General features: G+C 40.3%; 1 protein-coding gene across 2 annotated transcripts in view; it reads left to right on the top strand.

Annotated features, from left to right (window-relative positions):
* Positions 1–14,334, top strand: part of MICU2 (mitochondrial calcium uptake 2) — a 241,111-nt gene that overhangs the window by 162,599 nt on the left and 64,178 nt on the right. For both annotated transcript variants that reach the window (XM_033948674.1, XM_033948672.1), the window contains exon 7: positions 7,080–7,145. In XM_033948674.1, the coding sequence (XP_033804565.1) occupies positions 7,080–7,145 (66 nt within the window). The remainder of the gene's footprint in view (positions 1–7,079; positions 7,146–14,334) is intronic.

Below are 14,334 nucleotides of genomic sequence, written 5' to 3'. Positions count from 1 at the left end.
ATGGCTTCAGGAAAGGCAAATCATGTTTGACAAAATTACTTCAATTTTTTGAGACCGTGAACAAACAAATTGATAGTGGAGAACCGGTGGATATAATATACTTGGACTTCCAGAAAGCATTTGACAAGTTTCCACATGAAAGACTTCTCAGGAAACTACAAAGCCACGGAATAGAGGGAGATATTCTAAGATGGATAGGCAAATGGCTGGAGAACAGAAAGCAGAGAGTAGGCATAAATGGGAAATTCTCAGACTGGGAGAATGTGATTAACAGTGTGCCCCGGGGCTCGGTACTTGGGCCCATCTTATTTAATATTTTTATCAATGACCTAGAAGAAGGAACATCCAGTGAGATCATCAAGTTTGCAGACGACACAAAGCTATGCCAGGCAATCAGATCGCAGAAGGATAGCAAGGAACTCCAGAGTGACTTGTGTCAGTTAGAGAAATGGGCAAAGAAATGGCAGATGAAGTTTAATGTGGAAAAGTGCAAAGTAATGCATTTAGGCAGAAAGAACAAGGAACACGAGTATAGAATGTCAGGTGCAACTCTGGGTAAGAGCGAACAAGAGAAGGACCTGGGTGTACTAATAGATAGGACCCTGAAACCGTCGACACAATGCGCGGCAGCGGCAAAGAAAGCAAATAGAATGTTAGGCATGATAAAGAAAGGAATTATGAGTAGATCGGAGAAAGTTATAATGCCGCTTTATAGGGCAATGGTCAGACCACACTTGGAATACTGTGTCCAACATTGGTCTCCCAACCTAAAGAAGGATATAAAACTGCTGGAGAGGGTGCAGAGACGAGCAACAAAGCTAATAAAAGGTATGGAGAACTTGGAATATGAGAAACGACTTAAGAGACTGGGATTGTTCTCCCTTGAGAAAAGGAGACTGCGAGGGGATATGATCGAGACTTTCAAAATACTGAAAGGAATCAACAAAATAGAGCAGGAAAAAAAAATTATTTACAATGTACAATGTGACATGGACAAGAGGACATGGACTGAAGCTAAGGGGGGACAAGTCCAGGACAAATATCAGGAAGTTCTGCTTCATGCAACGAGTGGTGGACACCTGGAATGCTCTCCCAGAGGAGGTTATTGCTGAATCCACCGTTCTAGGATTTAAAAGCAAACAAGATGCACATCTTACGAGAGGCATAGAGGGATATGGGTGACTAAAATTACGCCTCCACGTGTGCAGATCGCCGGACTTGATGGACCGAAGGTCTGATCCGGAGATGGCAGTTCTTATGTTCTTATAACCATAAATCATGGTCCTACCTGAGTGGATGCGTATGTCCATTGGCATCTTCCAGAGAGGAATCTGCGTCACATGGCACCAGCTGTTTGCTCAAAATACCTGCATGGGTAGATTATCTGATCAGCCCTTTTCTTCCATCTCTGAGTGAAGCCAAGGAATAACAGCTGGACACAAATTGGAGTTAAAGCGTAAAGGCCTTCAGAGGAAGTACCTGCTTTGGTATTGTTTGAAGGAAACTTTTTGCCTGTTCCTGACTGCCTCGGCGGCTCCATTTGGTACCATCTTGATTGCTTTGGAATGTTGCCGGTTTGTTTGCAGGCACTGCGGGAGACAGACACCTGACATCATCCAGGCCCATCTCCTGCGTGTGAAAAGAATGTTGCTGCTGCAGCATATGTCCAAGGGGCGTGCCCTAAGGGGCATGCCAAGCTCCTTGGAGCCATGAGGAACTGCGACAACAACGACCCTATGAGGAATTAGGTGAGAGAGTTTTCCCTTATATATAAATATGGTTAAAAGAAAGGTTAAACCCAAGAGCTCAACTTCTGCTACAACTGGCCCTATGGACAGGCATTTGGTGACAAATGCAAAAATGGCATCAAGTAGCGGGGGTGTCTTTAAGTCCCCTTGATAGAACTCCTCCTCCCCCTCCACTATCCATTGGTTTGGGTACCGATTCGGTTCCCAAGGGTCGTATTGGTCAATCCAATGATCCGCAGTTAACCTCTAAAATATCCCTTAAATCATTATCTAAAATTATTTCCATTCAAGAGGATAGCATAGTAGACCTTGGATCTCAAGAGACTCCACAAGATATTAAAAGACTTATGGTTAATACATTCTAGAGCTGAGGAATTGCTAAAATCAGTTTTTAAACAAAATGCAATTTTTTTCACAAGAAATTTTTCAGAAGCTTTAAGATGTAGATTCCAATTTGATGATTTTGGATAAAAGGTTGTCAAATTCTGAAACAAAGATTTCGACTCTGCAGAAGGATTTGGCCTCTGCGGTTAAAGATTCTTATATATTCCAAACTTGACTCAATGGAAAGTATATTTCGTTCAAAAAATCTCCATTTTGTTAATTTCCCAATGACTCATTTATTATTGCCAGATATTGCTTAGAAAATATTTCAAAGAGATATTAGGATTATCAAATGTGGAAACTTTCAATTTCTAATTGTTACTACATCCCACAAAAAAGAGGATAGAATTTGAACAAAGATTGGACCAGTTGGTTACAATTGATTTTAATTAAACTGGATTTTTAGAAGATTCACAAGATGTGCTCTCTACTAGGTCCACCCTTTTGATGACGTGTATAAGTGAATTCAATAAGACATTAATTATGAAAACATCATATTTACATTACATTAGAGATTTCTATTCCGCCATTACCTTGCGGTTCAAGGTGGATTACAAAAGATTTATTAATGGGGTTACAATGGAAGAACAAATGTCATTTCTAGAGTAGAGAAGAGAAGTTGTAGAGTTGTAAGCAATAAGGTCATTTGTCAAGAAGTAAAAAATGGAGTAGAGGTGTAAAGAGAGGGTCAGATAGTTTCAGTGAGTCGGGAGGAGGGAGGGGGTGTAGGGGGAGTAAAAATACTAATACTAAGTACTAAAAATAAAAATACTAAATTTGTGGATGTAGTATTGATTTTTCCAGATGTGGCAAGAGCCACCCAATTGAGAGAGAGATTATTTCTTGTATTAAAATCTAGGGTATTTGCTTTAAAAGTCACTTTCTTTTTGGAATTTCCTTTCAAATGAATGATAAAGTTTCTAGAGAAAGAATTTGTTTTTTGGGATCCTATTCAATTGGAACAATTTTTGAGCTTACAGGAGCAACAAAAGGTGTAGCGTACTGATTTATTGAGGAAACTTTAGGGCTGCTTTTACGAAGGCGCGTTAGGGCCTTAACGCTCGGAATAGGAGCCCTTAGTATTTTACCATATAATGTAGATCGAATTAATAAAGCTTACATTTAATTTTTCCTCTGGATTTCATTGATAGATGTAAAAAAGGGGAAAGAGGATAAAAAAATTTTTTTTGATTCTGAATTTCCTTACTTTGTTGGAATATGACGTTAAGTGGGCTAGATGGAAATATTTGTTTTCTATTTGAACTCGTTTTAGCGAGGAGAGTCTATAATTGTAAATTCATTCTTTACTGTTCTTTATGAATTATAGTTGAAAATTATGAATAAAACCCCCCAAAACATAAAGTCCTTAATGAAAAAGTACTCAGATGGTCTGCACAATTAGGTAGTATCTACCCAAGTGTCTTGCCGAGCTATGGGCTATATGCCATTTTATTAACTTTGACATTCTCATTCATTATTATTCAGACATAAAATATTATGTTTCCAATCTTAGTAAGTCTCTTCAATTAACATCCAATCATAAATTACATACTCCAGCATTTTGCCACTAGTTTCATATTTGGTTCATTGGTCATATGCAGTGGCATATCGAGGGGGTTGGTCTGCCCAGGGTGCAAACCATAAGGGGGTGCTCCTGGGGTCGGCGTCATGGTCTGGGAACTTCCCCTTCTGGCAGCAGCAACCTCAGCCTTTACAACTCACTCCTCTGCCAGTGTCAGGCCTTCCTTTCTACCGGGTCCAACCTTCGTGGAAGCAGGAAGTAGGCAGGACCCAACAGAGAAGAAGGCCTGACGCGGCAGAGCAGTAAGTTGTGAAGGCTGCCGACAATGAGAGAAAAGAGAGGTAGCCATCGGGGAGATAGAGAAATGCTGCACCATGTACCTGATTGGAGGGAGGAGTAAGAAAGAAAACCACCCAATTGGGGGGAATAAAGAATGGAAGCAAGAGGAGAGAGAGATGCCAGACTATGGGGAAGGGAGGGAGGGAGGGAAAGGAAAGAGATGAAATGAAATAGCATGGAGGTGGAGGGAGAGATGAAAGGGAAAGAGAGGAGAGAGATGCCAGGGCATGGTGGGAGGGAACAAGAGAGATGCCAGACCATTGGGAAAGGAAGGAGAGCAGATGCCAGAGCATGGAGGGAGAGGGAGAGATGGAAGGGAAGGAGATGAGAGAGATGGCATAGGGGGATGGAATTGAAGGAGAATGAGATGCCAGACTATCGAGAAGGAAGGGAGAGAGGGAAAGGAAGGGATAGAGGGGAAGGAAGGAATGGAGATGCCATAGCATGAATGAAGAGAGAGAGATGAGAGGAAAGAGATCCCAGGATATGGGGGAAGGGAAGCAGATTCCAGATCATGGGATGAGTTGTGGTGGGAAGGAGGGAAGAAAAGGAGAAGAAAAAGATGCCAGAGCATGGAGAGGGAATAGAAACAGAAAGAGAAAAATGGAAGGGACAGATAAAGAGGGCGGACACTGGATGGAATGGAGGGTGAAGAGAAGATGAGAAAAGCAGAAACCAGATATGACAAAAGGTAGAAAAAAGAATTTTTTTTGTTGCTTTAGAATAAAGTAATATTGTAGCTGTACTGATAAACATTTATAAACAGAAAATTGTAATAGGGTAATCTTTTTATTGGACTAATTTTAATACATTTTAAACTAACTTTTGGAGACCAAAATCCCCTTCCTCAGGCAGAGGCATATTGGGGGGTGGGGAAGTCCACCCCAGGTTCAGCTCCTAGTTGGGTGTTCCACCGATCCCTTTTTATATTGGGGGAGGTAAAAAATGATCAGCTCCAGGTGTCACATATCCTAGGTATAGAAACACAGATATATTGAAAACCAATGTATGTAAAGCAACACTTTCAATTGGTGACTACTATGATTGTAGGACAATGTAGTAATAAAGTTTTGCAGAAAACTATATGAGACAAGTATCAACTCTAAATTTACTCAAAAAGAAGGAAAAAGCCTCAGAAAAAGGCCCTCCCACCGCCACAAAGGTGGATATCAAGGTAGTTAGACGGTAACCTCATAGGCAAAACCTTCGTTAAAATGAGTGTTTGAGCAGAAAAACTTGTGCTTCACATATACAAATTTGTAGATAGAGGAAAAACCACTTATCTTCAACTGATCGGCACACCGACGGAGGCCAGCGTTTCACCGACAAGCTGCATCAGGGTGTGACCCGACCGATCAGTCTGCCCTTCTGGAGTATAAGGCTCTGGTGCATTTCTGTCTCCTGGCAGAAAAGGTCTGGTTCCCTTCTCTCTACCTGCTGGGTTTCTCCTGTATGGCTCAGTGTGTGGTTCAATGTCTGTCTGCTTGCAACTAGGAGCCCTACCCTTTTCTCTCTCAGTGGCTAACTGCCAGTGCTGGAGTCCAGGTGTGCCCTTACTTCTGCCGAATTCTGAGCTCAGGTGCTTGTTGAGCTGACTCAAACCAGTTCTGGATTTATACTCCAGAAGGGCAGACTGATCGGTCGGGTCACACCCTGATGCAGCTTGTCGGTGAAACGCTGGCCTCCGTCGGTGTGCCGATCAGTTGAAGATAAGTGGTGTTTCCTCTATCTACAAATTTGTATATGTGAAGCACAAGTTTTTCTGCTCAAACACTCATTTTAACTAAGGTTTTGCCTGTGAGGTTACCGTCTAACCACCTTGATATCCACCTTTGTGGCGGTGGGAAGGCCTTTTTCTGAGGCTTTTTCCTTCTTTTTGAGTAAATTTAGAGTTGATACTTGTCTCACATAGTTTTCTGCAAAACTTTATTACTACATTGTCCTACAATCATAGTAGTCACCAATTGAAAGTTTTGCTTTACATATCCTAGGTATGCCACTGGTCCTATGATTTCTTGTCAATCTTACTTCATTACTAATTTCCCCTTACATTATCCAAATTGTAATGGTTTTAGTTAATCATATGCAGTTTCGCTCCTATCATCAATTTATTGGGATACATCTGAAATCATCATCTATTTCTATGAATCAGGATATCTTATCACAGTTTAGGCCTTTTCTCACTTCTACATTATTCTGCCTATGCCTCTTGTTCAAATGCTGGTTCACATTAATAAAGTTTGATTAGAAGACGTTTCCCTGGTTGTTGTTTGTTTGTTTTTTTAATCTCCATTGTTTGTTTGTTTTATGTGTTGTTTGTTTGTTTGTTTTTTTTGGGGGGGGGAGTTGTATTGCTTTTATGGAGGATTAGTTCCTTTTTTGGGAGGAGCTCTCTGTTCTACCAGTGCACCACTTTCTTTTTACTGGAAGAGGACTTTCCATTACCTCATGTCACAGGATACAGCAGATGCAAGAAATTTATGTATAAACAACTTATGTATGTAGCTTCAATTTAAGCCCCTAACTATAATTCTGATTTATCTGATCTACCTCATTTATATTTGTCACAACATAGGCTTAATGCATGGTCATGCAAGATTTATCTGTACTACCTCATTTATATTTGTCTCCCCTCAAATCATGCTTATTATTCACAACATGGGCTTTGCAGGATTTTACCACACACTAGGCCCAGATGTAACATGGTACTTTTGGGGGCATTGCCTCTCTATTTTTTTTATGTAGGTCTTGCGTTAATGTTACTGTTAGCGCATGGTAACTGCAGAGAGTTAATGCAAAACCATCTGCAGCCCCCTAAATAGGAGGCGCTAAGTGCTTCCATATTAAACGAGAGCAGATACTGTGCCTTAATCTGAATTTTAACAAACTACCTGCAATAAAAAAATACTGAGACTCTCTTCTTAATGCACCATTAGTTTTAGGCTTGTCACATGTTAAAATCTTGTGTTATAGTGCATTTTGCCGAAAACTTAATGCACTTTAGTAAAAGGGTCCCTAAGTTTGTACCTGAATCAATGGAGTAAGCCTGATCTGTTTATTATTGTTATATTTTTATTACACCATAGTTGCAGAAGATTCTTGGACATAAAGATGATTTGACAACAATTGAAGAAAGTTTGACAAGTTCCCAGGTAAGTATGTGTTTAGGAGCTTAAAACTTGTCTTCAAGAGGGCCTGGGATAGACACATGGGATCTCTCAGAGAGAGAAAGAGATAATGGTTACTGTGGATGGACAGACTAGATGGGCTATTTGGCCTTTATTTGCCTTCATATTTCTATGTTTCTGTGTCTTTGAAGTCTGTGTGCACTGTTTATTTAGCCTTTGAATGAAAGTTAATATAACATAGGGCTCCTTTTACGAAGGTGCGTTTAGCGTTTTAGCGCGGATTAGTGCGCGCTAGCCGAAAATCTACCGCCTGCTCAAAAGGAGGCGGTAGCGGCTAGCGCATGTGGCAATTTAGCATGCGCTATTCTGCGCGTTAAGGCCCTAACACGCCTTTGTAAAAGGAGCCCATAGTTTGCCTAAAAGTGGTCCATAGTATCTAAAAGTGGTCCTTCACTGATATAAAAATCAGTGCACTAGAATGCAAAATATTGAGTGGCTCTTTCAGGAATTAGTTTTAGCAGTCAGTACAAATGTTTTTCTAAAAATTCACTATGTGAAATGTTGAGCTACCACATATAGCACATTATTATTTGGTATTACGCTTTTAAGAGCTGAAATTATTAATCTGCAGATATAAACTTTTAACAGCCTCTTTTACAAAGCCGCAGCAGTGCTGCGCTAACGGCCTCGAAGCCCATATAGATTTAAAGGGCTTCGGGGCTGTTGCCGCGCGGCTTTGTAAAAGAGACCGTAAGTCATTGGCAATTCAAAAATCTCATTTTAGTGGTCTACCATATATCTTAGGATACTGGAAATTTGCATTTTTCCTTAAAATTTCAGTAGGTTATCTTTCCTTTTAAAAAGCAAACAAAATAGGTGCTATAATAGAATTTTTGAGGCTACACAGGTCATTCCCTATCTGAAGAACAGACCTGTAAGGTTTTGAAAGCTCACCCCTCCTCTTGATTCATTCTTTCCTTCTGACTTCTCGTTCACTTGATGAGAAATGTTTGTGATGAACTACAACTCTTACTTCTTTCTTTGCCAATTCCTCCCCATCTTTGAAAGTCTCTAAATCTTACAGAAATCCCTGGTATCACTCAGTAGTAGTTGTCATTTTTTCATATCTTGCAATAATCTGTATAATATTCATTTAAAGAAGCTAAGAAAATCTATTATACTAAGCTCATTTCTACATCTTCAAATTCTTCAGACTCTCTCTTCCCAATGACTCCCAGCTTACTCATAGGTCATCTTCAGTCCATTATATCTTACCCTCAGCCAATGATCTTACATCTTATTTAATTATTATTATTTGTGACTCCTCCCTGTTCTTACTTTACTAGACCCAAAAGTCCTTTTTTTGAAATTTGATATTTGACTCTTCTGCTTCATCAGGCTAGCTTATTGGTTGCAGCTGCAGTTTTGTGGGGGGGTTTTATTTATTCAATTTTTTTTTGCCCATCCTCCCAAAAGAGCCTTGTTGGAAGAGCGTGTGGCATAGTGGTTAGAGCTATAGCCTCAGCACCCTGAGGTTGTAGGTTCAAAACCCAAGCTGCTCCCTGTGACCTTGAGCAAGTCACTTGGGCCCAAATTCTGTAACCAGTGCCTAAAGTTAGGCACCTATTTCAGAGGCGCCCAACTAGATAGGCGCCTATCTAAATTGAACAACAAGCTCAATTAAGCTTTTAAATCAGCACTAATTGAAACATAGACGCCTATCAAGAAAGCACGATTCTGTAACAAGGTGTCTCTAAAAATGTAGGCGGCCTTCATAAAAATAGGCACGATGCATGTTAGGCTTGGGCGTGGCTACGTGTTAGGTGCCTTCTTAGAGAATTGCTGCTCTTAAGCATGCTTAAGTGCTTGCATGGGCGCCTAAGCTTTAGTTAGAAACATAGAAACATAGAAAGATGACGGCAGAAAAGGGCTATAGCCCATCAAGTCTGCCCACACTATTTACCCACCCTCTTAAGTCTACTGACCCCCTGAAGTATAATTGTAATTATACTGTCACTCTACTGACCCGCTCATTCAAGTCCTAGTGACCCTATCCCTTGGCATGACCTCGTAGGGATCCCACATAGGTATCCCATTTGTTCTTGAAGTCTGGGATGCTGCGTGCCTCGACCACCTGCACTGGAAGCTTGTTCCAATGCTCAATCACTCTCTCCGTGAAGAAGTACTTCCTGGCGTCTCCACGAAACTTCCCTCCCCTGAGCTTGAGCGGATGTCCTCTTGTGGTCGAGGGTCCCTTGAGAAGAAAGATATCATCTTCCACCTCGACCCGTCCCGCGATGTACTTAAATGTTGTGCCTAGAGCTGGCCTATTTCTTGGGCGCCTCCAAAATAGGTGCTCAAATAGGTGCCACTCAGCATGATTCACTAAACAGCACCCAATTTTCCTTGAATCGCACTGAACAGTGCCTAATTAGGCGCCTAACTTTTGGGCGCTTCTTATAGAATTTTCCCTTTAATCCTCCACTGCCCCAGGTACATTAGATAGACTGTGAGCTCACTGAGACAGATAGGGAAAATGCTTAAAGTACCTTTATGTAAACTACTTTGAGTGTGATTGTAAAACTACAAAGAGGCAATATACATGTCCCCCTCCCACCCCCTCCTCTTGTCTGTATGAATGTTATCTGTTCTATCTACTGGCATTCCTTGCATTTTGTTTGTTGTCTTTTATTGTGCACTGCTATGTTCAATGAATTTGTAATGGTAGCATATCAAAATTTTAATAAACTATTTCAGGACAAATAAGGCTTTTAAAACTTCACCTTTAAAGCTGCAGATATTTTTTCCCCATTTTTGAAAGGGAGGAAGGTAACACTTTAGCATTTTTGTAGAGCTTAAAGTAGACAATGTGAGTTATTTATAGTCTCTCATATACATCCGAACCTGCTAGCCTTGTGCAATGCAAATGGTCAGAAATTTCATAAAGGTTACAGAAAATGTATATAATTTTACTGGAAACTCTGTGATGCTGGTTTCATTTTTCTGGTTTTCTACTTTAGCACTGTGACTCATTTGTGCCTTTAGGAAGGGAACAAGAATGTAAAATGTTTATTCAGAATATTTGCCAAATTCAGTGCATGCTTGACAATACATTTAAGTATAGTCATACATATTTCTTCCCTTTGCCTATGATTGTTTTCAAATTTGTTAGTTTGCTTCTTTATTTAATTCATTTTCTATCCCGTTCTCTCCAAAGAGCTCAGAATGGGTTACAGGTTAAACATATTTAATATGCAGTTAACAGGTTACAATTTGCCATAGTTCCATAAAAGTTTTACGATACAAGTTTGTATCCTAACTTGACACATACTAGGGATCTAATACCAATATACAATTTACAGGTTACAATTTTCCATAGTTATAGTGCAAGATTTATCAATCAGAATATCAAGGTTTTTATCTTCTTCCCTAATACACATTAAGATTTCTACCTCCAATATTCTCTATCTTCTAATTTATGATCTATGTTTGTTAAATACTTATTGACTGCTAATCAACTTAAAATCATAGCAGTTTACAAAAACAGTAACTGGAAAGGAAATACATAGTAAAACTCAAGAACACACACATTCTAATTCCAATCCATCGCTACACCCCAGGTAGAAACTCAGCTCTCCTCATCAAACGCACGCCTAAAGAGGTGAGTCTTGAGGGCTCAGAATTTAAGGTAAGGGAAAGAGCATTCCATAGTAGTAGCAGTAGTACAAAGAAGGCAGAATGACAAGTGGAAATTAATCTGGTCAAGTGTAAAGGAGGAATTGATAATTGGTTGGCAGATACTGATCGGAAGGAACTTGGCAGGCAGTAGGATATGATAAATTAGGCCAGATAAGAAGGTATCCCAGTGTTTAATGTTTTGTAGGTTAAAGTCAGCAATTTATGCTCTGAAATTTCACTGGAAACCAGTGAAATTCCTTTAGCAAGGGGGTAACATGGTTGTAGCGATACACATGAGTTAGTAGTCAAATGAAAACGTGTTGGATAGTTTGAAGTTTCATAATGGAAACCAATGGAAGACTGTGTAAACAACATTGCAGTAGTCAAATTTAGAAGTGACTAAAGAAGAGTTGTACATGAATTAGTATCTAAGTATGATTTTTGTCATAGATGAAATTTGAATGCACTGTACAGGATAATGCCAAGTTACCGTATTTTCACGTAGATAACGCGCACCCGTGTAAAACGCGCACACGGGTATAGCGCGCGGAAAACACAAATTTATGTACAGAAATTTTTATATACCGCGCACACCCGTATACCGCGCATCGAATCACTCTAATAGTTTAGAGAGAAATGGCAGATTTGACACAGGACAATAGCTTTCAGGTTGAGACTTGTCTTAATGAATCCTTTTTCAAAATGGGGTGGATAGCTGTCTTCTATTCCATAGGGATGAAACCTAATGATAGACTTTTATAATCATATCTCTACATATTTTATTGTCTCACTTTAAGAGGTAGACAACATCAAATGTGATTTAGGAAACATGAAATAAAAAAAATTATTGTAGAGAAAACTAAAAAGAATCACACTTTGAAGAACTCTAGAATGGTAGAAGAAAATTATAGAACTTACATTTCTTAGGGGCAGTTTTCCAGTTGATCTGCCTATGTTTCTACAGACCTTTTTTTAATAAAATTTTGATTGTATGCCACTGAGCTTTTACATTGTTTTTAGTATGTTTAGTCAAAATTAAATAAAATGCTAGGCCGCGCATGCGCACTCCCATCGCGTGTGTCCGTTTTCCGTGCGGCTGTCGGCCCGTGCTGTTTTTTGCTCTGCCCTGCTCCTTGCCTGAAGTCCTTTCTCCTCCCCCGAGGCGGATGTCGGCCCGTGCTGTTTTTTGCTCTGCCCTGCTCCTTGCCTGAAGTCCTCTCTCCTCCCCCGAGGCGGATGTCGGACGCGGCGGCTGTCTCCCCCGAGGCGGATGTCGGATGCGGCGGCTGTCAGCCGTGCTGTTCTTCGGTCTGCCCTGCTCCTTGCCTTACTATATTTTTAAGTTGAAAGACGAGGCAGCAGCTCCTCTCAGGATCCCCACCTGCGTCGGATGTCCGATGCAGTCGGGGATCTTGAGAGGAGCCGCCGCCACCGTGTCTTTCAACTTAAAAATATAGTAAGGCAAGGAGCAGAGCAGAACGATCTTCAAAATGGCCGCAACTACAAAGTTAATATCCTGGTGTCGTGGACTATACCTTCCCTCTCTGCACATACTAACAACAAAAATTCCACTTCAGAACTTCCCCCGGGGTCTTTTTAAAAGTCCAAACACTCTCCTTTTCACTCTCAGGAAGTGAGATGGGAAAGGAACAGTTATAACACATTCTGGAGCATTCCCAATGTAGCCGAGGCTGAAAGGGTTCACCAGGCACGTTGCCATTTGCAATGCAATACAGGAGAGGATAAGCAGTGATGCGGTAGGTTGGGTATGGTTTGATATTTTGTATTTTGCTTATGAGGATATGTTAAGGGTTATTTTACAGCTGCTTTAAATTGTTAATGAGGCTAGTGACTAGACCGTGCAGGGGGAGCAGGAAGAAGGTGATGATGGACAGGGGGGAGGTAAAACAAAGGGGCTGCTGCTGGATAAGGTGAGCAGTGATGGAGTGGTGGAGGACACAGGGGAGGTAAAAGGAAGGGATAATGGACGGGGAGCAGGCAAGGGGTGGTTGTGGACAGCCAAGGAAAAAACTCCCCCAAAAAACACAGAAAGCGGCTAAGCAGAGAGAAAAAGAAATAAAGAGAGACACACACACACATATATTCTAGCACCCATTAATGTAACGAGCTATAAGACTAGTATATATATATTAAAGTAAGCTATTTGTAAAATTGGAGTTTGGATAATGTGATGATCAAATAACAATTATGTTGTCCAGGGCTTTTTCTGAGTAAAATCAAATGGTTGGGTTGTATAAAATGTGCATTATGCATAACATATCTACTACCACCTAATTGGGTAGAATTGTCATGTTATGTTTTTCTAGAATTTACAAGGAATTATGGTTCAAACTGAGTTGAAGTAGAAGGCTGAATAATAAATGGCCCAGCTTAGTGATATAAATTTCTCCTAGTTCAAGATGATCTTTCTTCTTTACTCCAAAAGTCAATAATTTAATTTCTCATGTCCTATTGTTTGCAAGTCATTGAATATTTGGGTCTGTCTTTATCCTCCATTAGCAATGGAGTATATATGTGACCATTTTCATGTGTATATAATTGATGTTGGGAAATTCAACCATAAACAGACTATATTCATAAAAGATAAGACCTCCCCCCCCCCCTTGGCAGCTCCTAATGAGAGGAACAGGTCCATTAATACAGTCCAAGATTACAGCTTGAATAGATTACAAATGTAGGGAAGAGATAGCAGAAGAGGAGTGCAGTCTAAGGGTACAGCTTAAATAGGTTATGTTACATTATGTTAATCAGGTGTTCTATTCCGCTTTTACTTATTCAGTTCAAGGTCAGATTACATTATAAGAGGTTGGGTCAGTTACCCAGGAAGTTACAATGAACAGTTTGACACAGATATTCAAGATTGTAGTTCTAATGGAAAGTCTGCATCATCTACTGTAATTCTCTAAGTGTAGCGTGGATCAGTCGAGGGTCCTAGCTAAAGGAATTTGATAACATCAACATCATTTTATTTAGTTTGAGGCAATGGGTTGAGGTCCAATTTTCTATGATGTGGACACGTTTCTTGACCATGGTGAAGGGATTGACTAATGCAGTTGTTACAGGTAGTTTGATCGTTAATGTTGTCTGCATAGGTGAAATGTTTTATTCGTGCAAGATCTAGATTGGTTCCCAAGGATTCCATTAGGAAGTCGAACACTGACAGTAAGAGAAGGGACCCTTGAAAGACCCTCCTAGGAGGGTGCCAGCTAACAGGTAGTTCACCATCCTTATGTACATCATAGTGCAGAGAGGTTAGGAAGCCTTAGAAGCACGAGAGGATCAGGCTGCTAAATCCAAAATCACTGAAGTTCTCAGCTATTTGATTAAAATCTACTAGGTGAAACATGCTGCTTAGGTTAAATTGGATTACTATTGCATTGTAACACTTGCTTAATAGTTCTTTGCTGTATGTTAGTAGCGCTGCGACCGCTGTCTCAGTGCTGTGATTTTTCCTGAATCCTGATTGTGAAGGGTGGAGGATATTTAAGCATTGTAAATAGAATTTGAGTTGTTC

This window comes from Geotrypetes seraphini, chromosome 6 (assembly GCF_902459505.1).
Source record: "Geotrypetes seraphini chromosome 6, aGeoSer1.1, whole genome shotgun sequence".
Taxonomy (NCBI): domain Eukaryota; kingdom Metazoa; phylum Chordata; class Amphibia; order Gymnophiona; family Dermophiidae; genus Geotrypetes; species Geotrypetes seraphini.
This window is presented reverse-complemented; position numbering and strand designations above follow the sequence as displayed.